This window comes from Muntiacus reevesi, chromosome 3, assembly GCF_963930625.1.
Source record: "Muntiacus reevesi chromosome 3, mMunRee1.1, whole genome shotgun sequence".
NCBI classification, from domain to species: Eukaryota; Metazoa; Chordata; class Mammalia; order Artiodactyla; family Cervidae; genus Muntiacus; species Muntiacus reevesi.
In genome coordinates, this window is record NC_089251.1 from 139,968,442 (window position 1) to 139,989,412 (window position 20,971).

General features: G+C 45.7%; 1 protein-coding gene across 1 annotated transcript; it reads left to right on the forward strand.

The window, feature by feature from the left end:
- The first annotated feature begins 13,770 nt into the window (after positions 1 to 13,770).
- On the forward strand, positions 13,771 to 20,689 carry FZD5 (frizzled class receptor 5). The gene is made up of 2 exons (XM_065930702.1): positions 13,771 to 14,350; positions 14,632 to 20,689. The coding sequence occupies exon 2, from the start codon at positions 14,881 to 14,883 to the stop codon at positions 16,642 to 16,644; it is 1,764 nt and encodes a 587-aa protein (XP_065786774.1). The 5' UTR covers positions 13,771 to 14,350; positions 14,632 to 14,880; the 3' UTR covers positions 16,645 to 20,689.
- The last annotated feature ends 282 nt before the right edge of the window (positions 20,690 to 20,971 follow it).

Genomic DNA, 20,971 nt, shown 5'->3' on the forward strand with positions numbered 1-20,971 from the left:
TGTGAATACACTACCAATGTTAAATTAAATAATAATAATAATGTCACCAGTCACAAAGCTGTACTGACCAAGGCCACACACCTGTGCCTCTGAGGACTGGAGGAATAGTTCAATGCCCACGGCTGCCGGATGAAAGTCTTTCTCAGCCTCTCCACTTTGGACTTTATTTTTCTCTCATTCCGTTTGTTAAGCTATCCCAAATCTTTTTGCTTGGCCTGTTTCCTCATCTGTAAAAGAAGGAAATAAAAATACATGACCACTGGGCTTTCCCTGGTGGTGCAGTGGATAAGAATTCGCCTGCCAATGCGTGAGACATGGGTTTGATCCCTGGTCGGGGAAGATCCCAAATGCTGAGGAGCAGCTAAGCCCCATGTGCTCTGGAGCCCATGTGCCACAGCTAGAGTTCTCCCACCACGCATGACTCAGTGAAGATCCCATGTGCCACAACCAAGACCCGGTGCAGCCAAATTAATTAATTAAAAGAAGACAAAACTTTTCTCATCCTTGTATCTGGGTGTCCCCTTTGGTGGGCCTTACCTAAGTCAAGCTAGCTTTGCGTCCCTTGAGACAAGACTCTAATTTCTCATTTGCACTTTCTGCTTACCTCACCAAAGAAGACATACAGATAGCAAATAAACATGTTAGAAGATGTTCCATATCATATGTCATTAGAGAACTGCAAGTTAAAACAAAATTAAAATGACATGCTTATTAGAATGGCCCAAATCCAAAATGCCTGCAACAATGAATATTGACTGGGATGTAGAACAACAGAAATTCTCATTTGCTGTTGGTGGGAATAGGAAATGGTACAGCTACTTTGCAAGACAGTCTGGAAGCTTCTTACCAAACTAAGTGTACACTTACCAGATATTCTAGCACTCCTTGGCATTTACCCAAAGGAGCTGAAAACTTCTGTCACACAAAAACTCAAATATAGTTGCTTTTGGCAACTTTATTCCTATTTACCAAAATCTGGAGGCCACCAACACGTCCTTAATTAGGTGACTGGATAAAGAAACTCTGGTACCTCTAGATAATGAAATGTCATTCAGTGCTAAACAAGAAAAGAACTATCAAATCATGAACAGACATAGAACAACCAGAAAATGCTACTCCTAAATGAAAGAAGCCAATCTTAAAAGACTACTTATGCTGATTTCAATTATATGACAATCTGGAAAAAGGCAAACTGGATCAGTGGTTAGTAGAGGCTGAGAGGAGGAAGGGATTAATAAGTGGAACACAGAGGATTTTTAAGGCAGTGAAAATATTTCTCACGATACTATAACGGTAGATCCATGTTATAACACATTTGTCAAAACCTAAAGACTACAAAACCAACAGTGAACCCTAATGTAATCTATGGTTGCTGGTGATAATAATGTGTCAGTGTAGGTCCATTTATTACAGCAAATGGACCACTCTGGTGCAGGATGTTGGTAATGGGGAAGGCTGTGCAAATGTGGGGGCAGGGGGAGTGTACGGGAAATCTGTACTTTCTGAACATTTTTGCTAATGTGTTGTAATTTGTCCTTTGGAAAAAAAAAAAGAGGCTTTTTTTAAAAAAAGAAATGAGCTATCACACCATGAAAAGACACAAAGGAATCTTAAGTGCATATTGCTAAGTAAAAGAAGCCAATCTGAAAAGGCTACATACTGAATGACTCCAACTAGATGATATTCTAAAAAAGGCAAAACTATGAAGAGGATAAAAAGATCAGTGATGGTCAGGGGTCAAGGGTCAAAGCAGGGTTGGGAAGTGATGATTAGGTGAAACACAGGAGATTTTTAGGGCAGTGAAACTATTCTGTAGCATACTGTATTGAGGGATACATGACATTTTTTGTCAAAACTTATAGAACTATATAACACAAAGAGTGAATCCTAATGCAAATTATGGACTTTAGTTAATAATAGTAAATCAGTGTTGGTTCATCAAATTGAACAAGTTGCAACCACACTAAATGCAAACTGTTAATAATAGGAGAAATTGTGAGTGGAGAAAGGGGAGGGTATATGGAAACTCTCTGTACCATCTGCTCAATTTTCTGTAAACCTATAACTACCCTAAAAAATTGTCTACTAAGTTTTTTAACAGTGCAACCCAGGATGCATGAGACAAGTGCTCGGGGCTGGTGCACTGGGATGACCCAGAGGGATGGGATGGGGAAGGAGGTGGGAGGGGGGTTCAGGATGGGGAACACAAGTAAATCCATAGCTGGTTCATGTCAATGTATGGCAAAAACCACTACAATATTGTAAAGTAATTAAAAAAAAAAATTGTAAAGTAATTAACCTCCAACTAATAAAAATAAATAAAATACAAAAAAAAAAAAAGTGCAACCCATTGCTTGACCAGTTCTGTATGCACTGCTTTCTTAGACAGTAAATTATCTTTGCAGAGCACCTTTGGGCTACAAGCAACGATGTAGCCTGGCCGATATAAGCAGAAGGCTTTCAAAGCCAACAAGCCATCAGAATCATCCCCCTGCTAGAGTGTGAGCAGGAATGGCAGAAAGGGGAACAGAATAAGGTGTGTGGAACACTGGGTCCCTCTTTTAGCTCTGACCAAGGAGTCACTGAGCACAAGAAGATAGCCTACTACGGGTAGCACCTCTCTAAGAAACAAGCCACACTTCTCATTTGTTTCACGCAAATAACCTAAATAAGCAAATAACAACCAAGTGATTCAACCTACATGATCTTCAGCTTTGCCACTGGTAGACCTGACACTACTATTCATTATAGATGCTGCTGTGAGGTTTTCAAGTCTTCCTTGAAGGCCTTAACAAGAACCTTGAAACATTCTCGAATATTGGAGAAGGAAATGGCAACCCGCTCCGGTACATTTGCCAGGAGAATTCCACGGACAGAGGAGCCTGGCAGGCTATGGACCCAAAGAGTACCATGCGTGGGTCACAGAGTCGGACACGACTGAGTGACTTACACTTTCACTTTCACCCTTGTGTATGAAAGCTGGTGCTGATGATCCTGTCTGCAGGGCAGCAGCGGACACAGACATTGAGAACAGGCTTATGGACATGGCTGGTGGGGGCGGACGGGGGGGGTGGGATGTATGGAGAGAACACGGAAACTTACATGACCATATGTAAAATAGATAGCCAATGGGGATTTTCTGTTTGACTCAGGGAATTCAAAGCGGCCGGGTGACAACCTAGTGGAGGTGGGATGGGAGGGAGGTGAGATGGGTGTTAAAGTGGGAGGGGACATGGGTAAACCGATGGTTGATTCATGTTGATGTTTGGGAGAAACCAGTGCAATACTGTAAGGTAATTAACCTTCAATTAAAAATAAGTAAATTTTTAAAAAGTTCTTGCATATAATGCTGATGATAAGGAAGGAGACATGCGTAATCATACATGAGGTATCTTATTAAGGAAAGTGTGGGAGGATTCTTCTTTAGAATATTTTCAAAAAGTTCTTCTAAACACTAGATATATATTTTTAAATTACTTTCACTGCTGTTATTCTCCTACTTGTTACCTGAAGTTTTGTCTAAATCTTTATCCTCCATGAATTACAAAGACCTCAGGGGTTTTGTTTTGTTTTTAACATTGCAAAGAGGTTTCTGTTGAGTAGGACCTTGTCATGCTACTTGTTGCTACTGATAGAGTTTGTTAATCTAACAGTGAAAGCAATCTGTTCTCCCAATGCATGGTAGATCTTCAATAGTGGAAATTCTCTAATAAATTTTAAAATCAGAGATGAGAAGCCTTTCCCCCACCTGGGATTGGAAAGTGAAAATTCAATAAGACAAAACAGAAGGCAGAGGGATTTCCCTGGTGGTCCAGTGGTTAAGATGCCATGCTCCCAATGTGGGAGGCATGGGTTCAATCATTGGTTGGGGAAGTAAGATCCTGCATGCTGTATGTGCGGCCAAAAAACAAACAACAATAACAAAACCAACCTGGATACAGAATTTAAGGAGTGGGTTAGAGTCCATGAAGTTCTAAGAATCACAACTGCTGAAGAAATGTTAAGGAGACCAGAAAATAAGCAAAATGAGTCTAGGCTGAGTGAGACTGAATGCCTTCAGCAAACCCACATGGTAACAGCTTTTTTCCTTCTACATAGAGAAAAAGGGGCTTCCCTAGTGGCTCAGACTGTAAAAAAATCTGCCTGCAACGCAGGAGACTCAGGTTCAGTCCCTGGGTTGGGATCATCACCTGGAGAAGGGCATGGCCACCCACTCCAGTACTCTTGCCTGGAGAATTCCATGGACAGAGGAACCTGGTAGGCTACAATCCATGGGGTCACAAAGAGTTGGACATGACTGAACAATTAACATTTTTACTTTCATGGAGCAAAAGGACTGGGGAGAGATTTCAGATTTCTTGAGATTCACTTGAATGGTTCCTGCTCCAATCCTCACTGGGACAATATTCTTTTTCCTCCCCAAGGTGGCCATGCAGAGGCAGTTCACCTCATCCATTCATTCTCATTCCTTAGCATGGAGTTGTCCCCATGCAGACATCCAGCAAGGGCACCATAAGAATTCATAGGCTCATGAAATGGGAGCCCTGGGGTGCACCACCAAACTGAAAGGACTCAGGTTGCAAGAACTGTCACTTAATAGTCACAGCAAGAATATATTTTTGGTAACTGAAGCCTAATTTGGATTCTGTTTTTGGAAAATAACATTTGTTTTCCAAAAACTAGAGGATATTTTTGCGGGGGAAGGGGGTTCTTTCTAGTCCCCACTCTAGAGCTAAAAAGACAAACTGTTTAGAGGATAAACTTTTCCTTTCCAAGGATTTATGTAGTAGATACGTACTGGCAAGTATACAGAATTCATAAAATGTTAGAGGGAAAGGGGGACTCTAGGATCCTCTTGTTGAATCTCCTTACTCTACGGTTGAGGAAAATGAGCTCCAGAGAAGTGTTATGCCCAAGGGCACAGAGCTGACTTACAAGATGAGATGTGAATCCAGATTGCCCATGTACTGGCCAATGCCCTTTCCACAATACTGTGTTCCATCTCCCTGCACCACAAGAAGATACCCATTGCATCTTGCAGAAATTAAGACTATTTTTAAATTAGTCACAAGTTAGACTTATGACTAATTGGAATACAGTGTTCCACCACCTTTAAGCTACTAGCTAAAATCCACCGCTCTCCATCACGGCACACCCAAGGCCTTCTGGTTGACCAGAGAAAGAATTAATCTCAACTCAGTTCTCTGTGTCTAGGCACCCACAAAATGGAAATCGTACTTGGGGAAGAACAAGAGGACAAGATGAGATGAAAAGGAAGTATGTTTAAAATGGATAAAAGGAGGTACTTTTTTCCCACTACACACAACTGACCTGGGGAACTCACTGCAGCAGGATATTAAGATCAATGGTGAAGATTTGTGTTTTAAAAGATTAGACATTTCACATGCATATCATCAACAGCCACACTCAATAGGATGAAAGTAAGATGGATGAAAGTTCTCAAGCTTCAGTGCAGAAGTTGATCACCAACTGGGTTAGGTGAAAAGAAAAAAGTTGTCTACTCAAGTAAGATTTCACACAAGGGCAGAACTGGGAGGATTCCAGGCATCGCTGCCAAGTAACACCACTCCAAAATAGTGGTGTAAACCAACAGACATTTTATTATGCGCCTGGATACTGTGGCTCAGGAATTTGCAGAGGGCACAGTAGGGATGGATGATATCTGGGGCATCAGTTGGGAAGACTTGAACAGCTGGGGGTGACTTGAGGCTGGAGGCTGGAATCATCTGGAAGCTTCTTTACTCATATATCAGATACCTAATCTGGAATGACTTGAAAGCTCACTTGGCTGGGACTGTCAACTGGAGCCACATCTTATGCAGGTGTCAAGTGGGTGTCCCAATCAAAGGCACTTCCAAAAACCAGGTGTCCCAAGGAACCAGGTAGAAGCTACATGGCCTTTTATTACCTATCTGTGAAAGCCCCATTGCATTACTTCCAACATAGTCTGTAAGTCAAAGCCATCACAAGTCCATTGAGATTCAAGAGGAGGAAACTTAGGACCTTTTACATCCCTCCCCTATGGGGAACTGCAGAAAAATATGTGGGATGGGAGAGGTTTTTGCAGTCATCTTTAGAAAATGCAGTCTCCCAAGGAATGGTTGGGTGATATGAGGTTGCAAGAACACAAAATCTAGTGGAAAAAAACTGACGTATAAAGAGATAATCACAGCACAATAAAATAAATATCAAGGTAGCTATTTCCCCTCTTTTATAAGAATCCTTTTTTTTTTTTTTTTGGTGCCTCTTATAAGAGTCATCACATTTAAATTTTTTCATTCATTTTCTGTCTTCCACTAGATTGGAATCTCCATGCATTTAGTTCCCTACCATAACCCCTGTACCTAAAACATTACCAAGCAATAAATAGGTACTCAATAAATATTTGTTGAAAGAGTAAGTGCTGTAATAGAGAAGCAGTGGAAGGACTGAGGAAGTAAAGGCAACAACAAAGAACTCAGCTTGATGGAAATGACATTTAAGTGGGTTTTGAATGCTTTTGAAGGATAGATACAATTTTCCTGGTAAAAAGGGGGTAATAAATTTTTGACTTTAAATCTCCTCCAGAGACTTCCATTAGCCCAGTTTAAGAGGGCAGATCATCATCCTAAATGTACAGACTGCATATAGTAGTTATAATGTTCTTGGTTGAAAGTGAAAGGAAAGAGGGACTCAAATGGATTAAAAAATAAATAGCGTATTGTGTCACATAACAAGAAGTCTGGAGGCCTGCAGTCCAGGCAGCCTCAATGCCATCCTTCCTCATGGGGTCAGCTTGGTACATTCATGTCTGCAAGCTGGCACCTACAGTGGTAGGCATCACAGGCAGACAAAACAATACCCAGCAGGGGAGAGGACTGTTTTTCCTTTGGAATAAATCTTTCCCTTAATCCCCTGACAGATTACCTCACACTGGCCCCCATGGAATGCTTTATTGGCCAGAATTGTGTCCCGTGCACACATGTCACCCAAAGACTGATAAGAAAAAGGGGCAAATACTGATAAGAAAAACATGAGCAAATGGACTAGTCACACGTTACTCCTGGGGTGTGCCAGAAGTTCCTGCCTCTCCTAAAACACAGGGCTGTTCAGTAAAGGATGGACACCCCAAAAGAACAAAACAAACCATTGGGGTTTTGTTAGAAGAAGAAAAGAGAGGTGACTCTTTAGCATGTAGTCAACTGTACATAGAAGTTCCCAAAACTTTAGCCTTGGAGAAGGTTAAGGTTCTGTTTTCTTTGTAGATAGATATCATCTAACATTTCTATTTATTCTTTTTCATGCTTTTAGCTCCTTTCCTTTCTCCTTCTGTATTAGTAATTAGTTGAATAAATCAAGTGCTGTATCAAAAGGAAAGAGTGTTATGTGTAGAGTGTATATACAAGTGGAATTAGTCAAAAATACGTTGATTATACATGAGTGTACTTTCAGGTAAAAACCTTGATTCAGATGCTTCTGATGGCCTAGCCATGCCCAGCTGTTCACCACTTATATCATACTCTTTCATGGCCTTGTGCCTTTTATTTGTATCAATTCTTCTGTCTAGGAAGTCCTTCCAGTTGCCTCACCTGTAGTGAATACTGGGGATTGCCTTTCTAGCCTCCATTCTGCTGCTAAGTCACTTCAGTCATGGGACTGTGTCCTACTCTGTGCGACCCCATAGATGTCAGCCCATCAGGCTCCCCCGTCCCTGGGATTCTCCAGGCAAGAACACTGGAGTGGGTGGCCTCCATTCTATCCTTCTAGTAATTTATGTAAAGAGATTGGGAATTGCGAAACTACTTTTTGCAGACTCCCTTGCAGCTAGGATCTGGCTCTGAAGTAAGTTCAGTCAATGAGGTACACTTGTGGGAGATTTGGAGACAGATGCAAGAAGAAGGTATCATTCTGCTGCTGGTGCTGCTGGCAAGCAAGGTTTGAGCAATAATCCTAAGAGGCATTTAACGCCATTGGACTCCATGTCCTGTTTTGGGGTCTAGTCACCAGTTTCATGGGTGTGAAGAGCTGTCGCTGCAGAAGCACCATCCCGACTTCTGGAACAAAGCTACTGTGGTGGGCCCTTGAACTCAATGGCCCAGGAGGAGCCCCCTGACTGCTGCCCCCTCAGCCCATCAATTTTGTAAGCCTCTGCTTGATTCTCAGTATTAAATCTTTCTCTGTTTGAAATACCTAGAGTGCTTTCTGTTTCCTGTGCTAAACCCTGACTCACAGATCACCTAATTCATGTCTAGCCTGCTAGGCACCAGATTGGGCCAGGTGCCTCCTCTGTCCTCCTTCCATGCCCTGCCTGCTGAGCTAGGCCTCTTCACCTTTGTACCCCTAACACGGGTGCTTGGCTTATAGCACAGGCAGCGTCAATATTTACTGAACTGAAACTTCCCCTGCCAAGATACTAGGATGGTCCTGAAATATAGACAAAGGTTTAGATTATGCCCATCTCATGCCTGTTCTGCAAAGTCAAAAGGACAAGTTCATTCTAGACTACAACTGCATTCTAGAGGAATCCAGAGCCCTCAGCAATTCCATACTTTAGCCCACCACACAAGAGGTCACACCAGAATTGAAGATCCGACCTGGTGCCCAGGAAAGGGATGATAAGGAGCAAGGGAAGCTGCTTATCTCAAGAACTATGATCTGGTGGTTCTCAGGACCCTCTACTGCTGGACCTACAAGGCCTGCAATTAGCGGCATAGGCTTTGGAGTGAGGAAAACGCAAGTTGGAAGGTATGTGCGCTTGTGTAGCAAGTTACTTAACCTGTCTGGATCTCAGATTCTTCATCTATAAAATGAGGTTGATAATATCAACCTCACAGGATTCTTGGGGTAGAAGAGATTATATATGTAAAATGCTTAGCACAGTGCGTGAAACATTGGAAATGCCCAGTACCCATCCATCAGTGGCTTTTATTATGGTCACCACTGTTCTTGGCTGTGTCATCACTATAAAATTCTGTTACATATTTTTTACTTTGCATACATATATTTTCCTTCAGCCTGAACAGACACACACACAATCAGACTAGGATGCACTTCTCTATATCCTCTCCCGAGATGTTCCATTTTATATTCTGTTGTGATTAACCCTTTTTTGCAGAAGATCCATTTAGGCACAAGACTGGGGCTGTGCTGAGAAAAAACAAAAACCATTTGTGTCAGTGGCTCTCAACCCTAGCTGAAGTTCAGGATCACTTGAGAGTTAGAACACAACAAAAATAAACAAAACAAAAGCAAGAAACAATGTCTGGGTCCCTCAGCCAGAGATTCTGATTCAATAGGGCCCAAGCATCAGTATTTCTTAAGGCTCCCTATGTGCTCGTAATGCGCACCTGATAGCCACTGCTCAGTGGGGAAAAGATTAGTACGTCTATCGCCTCTGGGAAAGAAGAGAGAAGCTCTTACTTTTCTATAATCTCCACCACAGTGGCAGAGGGGAGAGGACTAAAGATTACAGTTGCATGATTCCACTTATAATGTGAACAAGGCATTCTTATTATGAACTTGATAAATGACTCATCATGTTAATCCTTTGGTTAGTGTCTTGGTTTCTCCTTTAGAGGTGTCTCATGAGAAGAGGAGTGATTAGAAATGCTCTAGGACATGAAAAAAGCTAATCTGGAATTACCCAGTGAGGGATATATGTTGGCTTATAGGTATTTGTTCTGTGCCAGGTCTGTGCAAGCTTGCACACTTTCGGGCTGGTTGCTGATGTCAGGTGAATGTACTTTGTACTTTGATCCAGAGCAAGTGAAATGATCCCTGCTTTGGCATAAAATCTAGCTAATATCTAAATACTAGAGATAGTTGGTGACAGCTGGGAGTGTGCTTGGACATAAAGTACAAGCCTACCTCATTTTACTGTGCTTCGCAGATATTGCTTTTCTTACAAATTGAAGGTTTGTGAAAACCCTGAGTTGTCAGATGATGGCTAGTATTTTTTAGAGATAAAATATTTTTAAATTAAAGTATGTGCATTTTTTAGACATAATGCTATTGCACACTTAAGAGACTGGAGAATAGTATAAACATCAGTTTCGACACTATTGGAAAAGCAAAGAATTTGTGTGATTCAGTTTATTGTGATATTTGTTTTATTGCAGTAGTCTGGAACCAAAGCCATAATAAATCTGAGGTATGCCTATACATCTAAAAACTGTAACTTTTTTCCCGTCATTACAGTGACACAAAAAAGAAAATAAAAAAGAGTACTGTGCTAAGTCACTTCAGTCATGTCTGACTCTTTGTGGCCCTATGAGCCTGCTAGGCTCCTCTGTCCATGGGATTCTCCAGGCAAGAATACTGGAGTGGGTTGCCATGCCCTCCTCCAGGGGATCTTCCAGACCCAGGGATCGAACCCATGTCTCTTATGTCTCCTGCATTGGCAGGTGGGTTCTTTACCACTAGCGCCACCTGGGAAGCCCAAAGAAGAGTGGAGAAACAGAAAAATACAATAAAGCCAGTAGAAACTAATAATAGAATTACACAGCGTTACAAGGTGCAAGGCATGGTTCTAACCCTTTACTACGTAAATGCATTTACTCCTCTCTACAGCTCTATGAGGTAAGTAACTATTTGTGACTCCACTTTACAGATGAAGAAAGAGGATCTGGTGCTGTTAGGTGACTTGTCCAAGGTGGCACAGCTAGTAGAGGGAGAGCCACGGTCTGGACGCGTGTTGCATTCACAGGGCCTGGTCAACCTCAGAGACAGCGCATAATATAAGCTTTATTCACGGATTCAATACCACTTGCTAAAGTTTAAAAAGTTACTCTCAGTTGCCATTCACTCATCCATTTATTTCACAAATATTTATGGAAGTCATCTATGGGCAGCATACTGTTCCACACTGGATTATCAAGATATTGAAGAATAACAGAGGCTAATCGTCCAGTCATCCCTATAGCACTAAACTCTCAAGTGTCTCCCCAGAATAATTACACAGTTATAATCAACAAAAATCTTAAGATTAGAAACACAGTAACTATTTCCTGAATGCAAAATCCAACACTGATAACTTCAAAACTTTTGGAGTGTTACTAGATGGAATGGTTAGCTTACTAGATGGAATGTTTAGCATGACCCTCCGTATTTTCATCAATTAATAAGTACACCTGGGACAATAATTTAAGTTGAATCTCATAAATTTCACTTCAGAGTAACATGTTTAATATAGCAGTAGTGTCTTCAACTCAAAAATTTGATGCTTTTGGATGGATGGATAGATGAATGGTTAGATTGAAGACAGATAAGTGAATTAATAGGTGAAAAGGCATGGCAATGTTCTAGTTGCTTAAAAATTGCATCTTTAAAAATAAAGATGTCTTGCCCAGTTTGTTAAACAATAACTATTACTCAGGAGAAAAATCAAGATTTCTGCCCTTTCCATGGACTAAACATGTAATTTCAAGCAAGTCATTACGGTGCCAATTCCATCAGATTGTTGTGAGGATTAAATGAGCTAACTGAAATGAATTATGTAGCACCTAACTCATGTTAAACAGCATATTTTAAACTGCCTTTAAAGTGAGGTAATATAGGTGAAAAAGCAAAAATTCAAATGACATGAAAAGTTATACAATGCAAAATAACTTTCTTTTGGCAAAGTTTTCCCTCTGTTATTACTATTACAATACTATTATTAGAGATCTCCAAGCAAAAATAACACCCTGTTGACTGAAAAGCGAAAAGTTTACAGACCAGGAGATAAATCCTTTGAGTCAGAACCAAGTGAAATAACACATGTATTCTGGCTAAATTCCAGCATGAGTGATTAACATTCTCCAACTTCAAATAATTTTTATTATTAGCCAACACTTGTCCATCCCCAATAATACACACGTTGTATAAAGGCCACAGAATGAGGCAGCCTCTCTTGGCATGTTCACAATCTGTGCATACTTTCCACTGAGGGTTTCCCTTTCTTTTGGATTGCTATTCCATAGCTGAAAACTCCCACTGCTTTCACCCCTGGGATGTTTGCCGACACTGACTGCCAAGAAGTTCCCCCAAACAAACAAACAAACAAAATATAAGCACAGGTACAATCACAGGGAATGAAATAAGTAATATACATTTTAAACATATTTATTAATAGTTTTGATGTTTGTGAAGCGATTGATATTTAACTTTGAGGCTGGAATTAACACACATATTCTTCATTACAAGTCTTGTTGATAAGCAGGGAGGAGAGGACTGTTCTGCAATTTAGTTTCCCAGTCTACGTAAGTGGGATCCAGGACACAAGAACGACAATAGCCGCGGTGTGTCTCGGTCCTTTAGTCCAATCCTGAGTATTTTGAGAACTCAGGCCCTCCTGCCTTTTTTTCCGCCTTCTTCCCAGTAGAAGGAAGGGGTTGGGGAAAGGGAAACAATTCAAACCCTCTTTGTAAGCGTGTGAATGAATTTCAAGAATGCTAAATACCTCAGTCTTCCAGCCTAATTAGAACACGTAGAAAAGAGGCATTTTCAGGACATTTAAAACTTGCAGCATAATAACCCATCTGGAGAGGGCCACAGTGCGTCCCAGTGGTTGGGGGCGCCCAGCAGGTCTTCCCGTGGGCTCCCGCTGCGCCGTGTGCCCCGGATCCCCGGCGGCGAGCGGCGTAGCCCGGAGGAGCGAACGGGGCTGGCGGGTTGGGGGTAGGGGGTACAGCCCTGCCCATTACACTGCCCGGAGCCAGTGTTGCTTTTCTCTGCAGGCAGCTTCGGAACTGCCTGGATTTTTAACCCGATAAACTGATAAAGGACTAACATGTTTGGAGTCTTCCAAAGACGGAAAGAAAATCACTTTCTTGTTGCAACAGTAAGATTTTGTTACGAAATGCAAAAGTAAAGGTTAAAGCCTGGGAGATAACCGGTAGAATATGAGGCGGGGGGGGGAGGGGAAAGAGGTGGTAAAAATTGTGGATGTCGCGGCCCAACTATCTCGAATCGAATCCCGGGTTTCCCATTTGAGCGCCTACTCTGCGCCAGGCGCTCGGAATACCGTGCTGAACAAGATTATCTACGTTGTGGTTTTCTTGGGGGGCATTAACATTAGCTCGGTTGCCTTGATCAAGTTTCTAAACTGTTTCTTCACCTGTAAGGAGTGTCTGATTCATAGAATTATTTTAAAGATCTGAGACATCCTGTATTAAGATGTGAATGACGAACGCGCTGTCCGACACAGTTAGGACTTGGTAAGTGTTTGTTCCTCTCTAAATCTGAGCTCACCTGGTGTGAGGGCGGCGCAGAGCGGAGACAGGTGCCACGGTTAAGAGTGAGTCTTTGAGCAGTCTTTTAAACAAGCGCTGGACTGTACGGATACTTAGCTGCTGAGAAGAGATCTGGTAGGTGCCCTGGAAGCAAGTGTTCATAAGCTAGAACATTACGGGAAAGTGAGTCCCGCATAAGCGGGGATCTGCAGAGAACTCTGGAGGGACTTCTAGCCAGGGTTTCCCGCTCAGGGTCTCAAGAAGGCGTGATTAGCATTCGCCCCGCCCCCCATAGCTTCCCGGCCGGCGATTGGCCCGCGCTCCTCGGCTACCCGCTCCGGGCTGGACCCGAGGGCTCCTGGGGCGAGGCCGAACCGGCGGGGCAGTGGGCGGGGACGCACGGAGAGTGTGGCGGGGCGGCCCACCAACCGAGCCCCAGCGCGAAGGGGCGGGGCCAGGGCGGAGTCTCCCGGCGGGCATTAGAAGCAGGTGACCCGGGCGGGGCGGGAGAGGCCAGTCCGCCCGCGACCGTGACTCTGCTGTGGCCGCCGCCGCCGCGTGCAGCTCAATAGCGGGCGGAGGTGGGCGAAAGGGTGTTAGAGTGCGGGGGAGGAGCCGAGCCCGGCGCGTCCCGGGAGCGCCGCCACCGCCCCCAGGAGTCCGCTTGGAGCGCGGAGCCCCCTGCAGGGGAGGAGGCGAGCGGCGGGCGGGCGGGACGCGGCGGCGGGCGCGCACCGTGCAGTCCCGGCAGGGCCAGCGCTGGCTGCTCGCGGTGCTGTGAGGCGGCGGGATCCGCCAGTCGCCTTCCTCTCGCCCAGGTGCAGCCAGGCGCACTCGCCCCTCTGGCCGGCTCCCGGACCCTGGTGGAACGCACGGCCTGTCCCCGCCCTGCCCCCGCCCGGATCATGCGGGGGACCCCGGAGGAGGAGAGGGCGAGTGACCGGTCTGCGGCGACCTCGTTCAGGGGGCGTTCCCCTCTCTGAGAAGCCCCCACCTGCTGCCATGTGCTGCTTCCTCGGATACCCAGTCTCTCGCCAAACTTTCCCGATGCCAGTCCGTCTCTGAGAAACGCGGAGTGTCCCAAAGACGGGGGACCCAAGCTGGCTACGGACTATCTGCTTCTGTCAGGATTCTCGGAGGTGAGAGCCCGCGCCTTCCCCTTCTCCTCGTTCTTTTCCCTATCCCTCAGCCCTTTTCCTGGGGGGCTGAGCGTTATGACCTCGGCAGGCCCAGGGAAAAGGGAGGAAGGGTGAGGGACGGGGAGTCTGTAGTTTGTGTTCCAGGAGGTGAAGGGGAGGGAAGGGAGAGAGGTTAACTTAGAGATTCGGAGACCGCTTGCGGGATTGTACCGTTGACGCCCCTCTAATTGGGAGTGGTTGCCATTTTTCTTCTCCCCCACCTTTTTTTTTTTTTTTTAAAGAGTACTTTCCCCAGAATCGGAGGCTAACCGTCCCTCTCCAGCCCTGTCCAGCGAAGAGCTGAGCGCTCCCTGCGGAGGCAGCGTCCTCCCGAAACAGTTGGTCTTTGGACGGATTTCTTGAAAAAGAAACCAACAGGTTGCCAGCCCCGGCGCCACACAAGTCCGCGGAGAGGGAAGCTCCGATCCCGGTTTCCTCCTGCCTGAGCTGGCCCCGCGCGGGCTGCGGGAGACGCGGGGAGGGAGGGGGCTATGGCTCGGCCTGACCCGTCCGCGCCGCCTTCGCTGCTGCTGCTGCTCCTGGCGCAGCTGGCGGGCCGGGCGGCCGCCGCCTCCAAGGCCCCGGCGTGCCAGGAGATCACAGTGCCCATGTGCCGCGGCATCGGCTACAACCTGACGCACATGCCCAACCAGTTCAACCACGACACGCAGGACGAGGCGGGCCTGGAGGTGCACCAGTTTTGGCCGCTGGTGGAGATCCACTGCTCCCCGGACCTGCGTTTTTTCCTGTGCTCCATGTACACGCCCATCTGCCTGCCGGACTACCACAAGCCGCTGCCGCCCTGCCGTTCAGTGTGCGAGCGCGCCAAGGCCGGCTGCTCGCCGCTCATGCGCCAGTACGGCTTTGCCTGGCCGGAACGCATGAGCTGCGACCGCCTCCCGGTGCTGGGTCGCGACGCCGAGGTCCTGTGCATGGATTACAACCGCAGCGAGGCCACCACGGCGCCCCCCAGGCCCTTCCCGGTCAAGCCCACCCTCTCCGGCCTGCCGGGGTCGCCGGCCTCCGGGAGCGACTGCGCCGCCGGGGGCCCGTCGATGTGCAAGTGCCGCGAGCCCTTCGTGCCCATTCTGAAGGAGTCACACCCTCTTTACAACAAGGTGCGGACGGGCCAGGTACCCAACTGCGCCGTGCCCTGCTACCAGCCGTCCTTCAGCCCCGACGAGCGCACGTTCGCCACCTTCTGGATCGGCCTGTGGTCTGTGCTGTGCTTCATCTCCACCTCCACCACAGTGGCCACCTTCCTCATAGACATGGAACGCTTCCGCTACCCGGAGCGCCCCATCATTTTCCTGTCAGCCTGCTACCTTTGCGTGTCGCTGGGATTCCTGGTGCGCCTGGTGGTGGGCCATGCCAGCGTCGCCTGCAGCCGCGAGCACAGCCACATCCACTACGAGACAACGGGGCCTGCGCTGTGCACTGTCGTCTTCCTGCTGGTCTACTTCTTCGGCATGGCCAGCTCCATCTGGTGGGTCATCCTGTCGCTCACCTGGTTCTTGGCGGCCGGCATGAAGTGGGGCAACGAGGCCATCGCGGGCTACGCGCAGTACTTCCACCTGGCCGCGTGGCTCATCCCCAGCGTCAAGTCCATCACCGCACTGGCCCTGAGCTCCGTGGACGGGGACCCGGTGGCCGGCATCTGCTACGTGGGGAACCAGAACCTGAACTCGCTGCGCGGCTTCGTGCTGGGCCCACTGGTGCTCTACCTGCTGGTGGGGACGCTCTTCCTCCTGGCGGGCTTCGTGTCGCTCTTCCGCATCCGCAGCGTCATCAAGCAGGGCGGCACCAAGACGGACAAGCTGGAGAAGCTCATGATCCGCATCGGGATCTTCACGCTGCTGTACACAGTGCCGGCCAGCATCGTGGTGGCCTGCTATCTGTACGAACAGCACTATCGCGAGAGCTGGGAGGCCGCGCTCACGTGCGCGTGCCCGGGCCCGGACTCTGGCCAGCCGCGCGCCAAGCCCGAGTACTGGGTGCTCATGCTCAAGTATTTTATGTGCCTCGTGGTGGGCATCACGTCGGGCGTCTGGATTTGGTCCGGCAAGACTGTGGAGTCGTGGCGACGCTTCACCAGCCGCTGCTGCTGCCGTCCGCGGCGGGGCCACAAGAGCGGCGGCGCCACGGCCGCGGGGGACTACGCCGAGGCAAGCGCCGCGCTCACGGGCAGGACCGGGCCCCCCGGCCCCGCCGCCGCCGCCGCCTACCACAAGCAGGTGTCCCTGTCGCACGTGTAGGAGGAGGCCGCCAAGGGACCGGGAGCTGGGCGGGAGTTGAGGGAGCTAGGTTGTTTTCGTTTGGTAGCTTTGCCAAGGTCACTTCCGTTTTACCTTCGTGGTGCTGACGCCCCCTCCTGGGGCAACTTGGAGAGGAGGGGAAGGGGCTGTTTCCAGGGGGCACCTGTCCCAGGACTTCTCAGAGGGGCTCAGCTGACGTCTGCTCTATCTTCCTGCCTTTTCGAGGGGAACCCTGTTTTTAATTTATATGTCGTTTTCTTAATTGTTAACTTTGTTGCATTTTGGCAACAAAATTTACCTTTGCTTTGGGGGGGGCTTTACAATCCTGAGGTTGGCATTATAATGAAGGTCCACTTGGTTCAGGGTTCTGTGAACTGTGTGGTCTCAAATGGGAAAATGTATTTCCTATACTTGTGTCTTTAAAGATAATGTGAACAGTGAAAGTTTAGGTTGCTGTGAACGGGAAGTTTCCCGTGGGCTTCTCCAGCTTACTTCTCCTTCCACTGCTTTAAAGTGTCCCAGATGCTTTAAGATGAGCTGCTTGGCCCTTTCCCTAACTCTGGGGACACCCTAAGTCATACTGAGGACGGGGGAGCATAATGGGTTTATGCCTCTGGAAAGTGACAAGGTTAGGAAGTGTTTGGAGTTTCTGTGTGCGTCTAGCTTTGTTTAGCAAGCTTGGGTTTCTTTTCTGTAGTCCTTGTAATCATTCTCATTCTTAACGGTGCCAGCTTTGCTTGAATGACTTAGAGGTAGCATTGTAAGTGTCCAGAATAAATGTTTGGAATAGTGCTAACCTAAGGGATGGAGATTGGTTGAACTTCAATTCCAGACTATTAAGATGGCAGCTTTGTGCTGGAGGAGTGGGTGGTTCTTAATAGACTCCAGTGATCTTACTTAAAAAAACAAAACAAAACAAAAACCTGTGTTATATTTTGGTAAAAATGAACCCACTTCCTTCTTCTGAAAGTACTTAGTGATAGAGCTGAAGGGGGCTCCTTTTTACCTTTAAGGACTAAACTGGATATACCTCCTGTAATTAAGTAAATTTCCAACACTTCTCTTATCTGCTCCACCCCCATCCCACCTCCTTTATCATGTTAAACAGTCCTTTTGCTTTTCTTATTCCTCCTCTCCTGGAGAGCTGTGATTAGAAACCACACCCATCCTTGAATGAGGTGCTTGAAAGGGGGGTGGGGTGGGAGGGAGGCTGGCTACCTGTGAACAAACATTGGCAGCAATGGGGGAAAATGACTGTCCCTGGACTTTGGACTAGATTACAACCAGATATTTCAAAAGCAGCGAGACACTGCTCTCTGCAGCCTCTGACAACAAATGAGACCCATAACACACTTGCTTAAGCTTTTGAAACGTGAATCAGTGTAGCGAAAGGAAAGCCGTTTTCCCCACCCCACCTCAATATATTTTTCTTTTCCTCCTCTTCTGAGAAAGCCTGTATATTGGTGAGCACACCCTCACACACTTTACTGTTAGAGAATTCTGTTTGCTTTTCTAATCTGGTGAACCATTCCCTCATTCATATATGAAAGCCTTCGTATTGTTGAATACACACGTACACACACTACACACACACACTTTACTATTAAAAATGCTGTTTGCTTTCCTAATCTGTTTAACCATTCATTCAAGAAGAGTGTGAGGGTATAGTTGGGGAAGGGAGTGACAGTGCATTTTCCGGTAAAATACTGGGGACTAAATTTAAGAAGCTAAAATGGCAAATGCAATTAAAATTTGGGAAGGCCTCTCTAGAAAAATGGCAAGTATAACGATTTGCACTTCATTTATACCAAAGTTGGAAAAGTAAGATTTAAGCCCAGGTCAGCTTTTACTTTATGGAAATTAGGTAAACAAGTCTGTATTTTCCACAGTGGATTTAAGCACTATGCTGGTGGAAAGAAACATGATAATAGTTTTCATGAACTTTCAAAGGCTGTTCATGTTTATAAAAATGCACTGCTCTTACGCACTCATCTAAATCAAAATTAAATTTCAGTATATTTGACAAAACCTGGTACAGCGAGCTACAGAACTTTCTGCACATCTAATTCGTCTGCTTATTCTGCAGCTGCTTAGAACCTTGAAATAGATCCTCTGCCTGAGGGCCAGTTCCTCTCCTGTTTTCAAATGAGGACCTTTTCTGATCACCTTGACCTCTTCGCAGAAAGTACATAAGATTATTCTGCTGCCTTCAGTCATTGTGTCTAATTTGGGTTGTTCCTTTTCCTTTTTTTTTTTTTTTTTTTGTGGGAGTGTAAAGATGATGCAGAATTTATCTAAAAGTTGTGAGAGGATGTGGTTGAAGTGATTTAATTCTTTTAAAACAATTATTTTTTTATTTCGGCAACATATCAAACCTAAAAAGACCAACCAATTTACTTTAAAAACAATTTAAGACAGTTAAGAGAAAGGATACTAAGGCAAAGAGCAGTAATAGAGGTAATGCACTGGAGGTTTTTTAGGTTCATCCCAGTTCTTAGCTTGCCTGTTTTCAGTCTCTCTCTCTCGCCCCTGCTCTCCCTTCCCTCAAAGATTCAGCCCACCTGCTTCCTGAAGTCTTGCATCAACCACCCCTCCCCCTACCCAGGCAGAGAAACCCATCTATTTATGCTCACCCCCCCGCCCCCCGTTTCCATCTCATACTCAATTCTCTCCTGATTTTTATTTTCGTTAGGCAGACCATCCATACTCATGAAACCAATGATAAAATGAAAGGTTGTGAGGTAGGTTACCAGCTTCTTTGCAGCCAGCTCTGATTTTAGTGAGGACTCAAGGCCCCGTTTAGTCTCATACATAGCTTTTGGGCTGTCCCTTTCGTGGTTCAATTTTAAGCAATGGCTCTCAGCATAGATAGGAGGGTGAAGATTTAGAAGGAACTAATATGGACCTATCAGTGAATCAGCTGACAAGAGCCTTAGGAAGTCTTTCTACTATGTATTATTAACCTCACATTTTGAAGCTGCCTAAATTGACTGGAAGAAAGTTCTCTTGGTGCCTTATTGGTTTATCCTTGCAAACCTTTGTCATACTTTCTTGCCGTCGCTTCCAACGACGGGCCCGTGTTTGTGCTGTGTGTCACTGTGCGCATGTACAGGCTTAAATAATGTGCCAGCAGCCCTGTTTCCAAGTTGGTATTCATTAGGCCCTTTCCTTCTGGGCTAGGGCTGCACTAATCCTGACACCGGCTGCCAGGAGAAAACCTCATGGATCCCACACCGAACCTTAGTAACAGCATCCGTGACCTGCAGTCTCAAGTACAGAATGGGAACCCCAGAGCTAGGAGACGTAGTTGTATATTTTAATGAACTGCCACCCCTGCTAAAGAGGCTTCTTTCACTTTTGTGCTCTACAGAAAGACCAAGGGGGGTAGGAGGGACAAAGCTTTGAATCACTGCTTTCTAACACCGAATGGGGCCAACAGGACAGAGAACATCACAAATCTAGGCAGGTGTGAGGTACAGTGGCTGAGAATTGCCTGCTCCCTCTGCGTGCCCTTTCTTGCCTCCAAAGTCCAATCAAGTGATCCTGGGAAAGAAATCTGCCTGGGTTGAGGAGGGTGGTTCTGAAAGAAAAAGCTACCAAGACATGAAAGCAGGGTGAAGGGTAGGCAGGATGAAAGCAACTAAGTAACCCGACTCAGAACTCTCAAAAGCTTATAGCAGCTTGATGACAATTACAGGATTTATTTCAGCCAGAATAATGTCTGTGGTACATCATTTGAAGACAATATTACTTCATGTTGTTAAAAACTGTATGTATAGTATGTATGTGTTGTGGGTGTATATAAATAATTTATATATATGGGAGATTTAGTGACTTTTGATACGGGTTTGGTGCAGGTGAATTTATTACTGAGCCAAATAAGGCACATACCGAGTCAGTAGTTCGAGCCCAGGGCATTCACTACTTTTTCTGATTTCCACATATGTGTATTGCCTGTCCCATGAGGTATCATCGATGTCATGTCAAATCCAGAACTCATAAAGCAATGCCAGTGGTATTTTATTTGTAGACAATCAACTCAAATCTATAAATTATTACTGGCAGATGATTATAATATTGAATCTCTTAACACTAACAAAAGGAAACCCAGAGCATCTTGATAAAAAGTTTTTTGTTTTGTTCCTGGAAGTCAGTAGAACAACAGTTGTATGTGGTTATGTTAGTTTCAAGGTACTTAATTTGCTGACACTATTTCAGATAAAAAATCTGTATGTATTATATTTGTGGGAAGCTAAAATAATGGCTTGAGATTTTTATCAAATATGGAGAGTAGTTATTTATGAAAAACAAAGAAATGTCTATTTTT

Excerpts from the sequence above, each read along its gene's own strand:
- FZD5 (XM_065930702.1), top strand. The coding sequence starts at position 14,881 with ATGGCTCGGCCTGACCCGTCCGCGCCGCCTTCGCTGCTGCTGCTGCTC.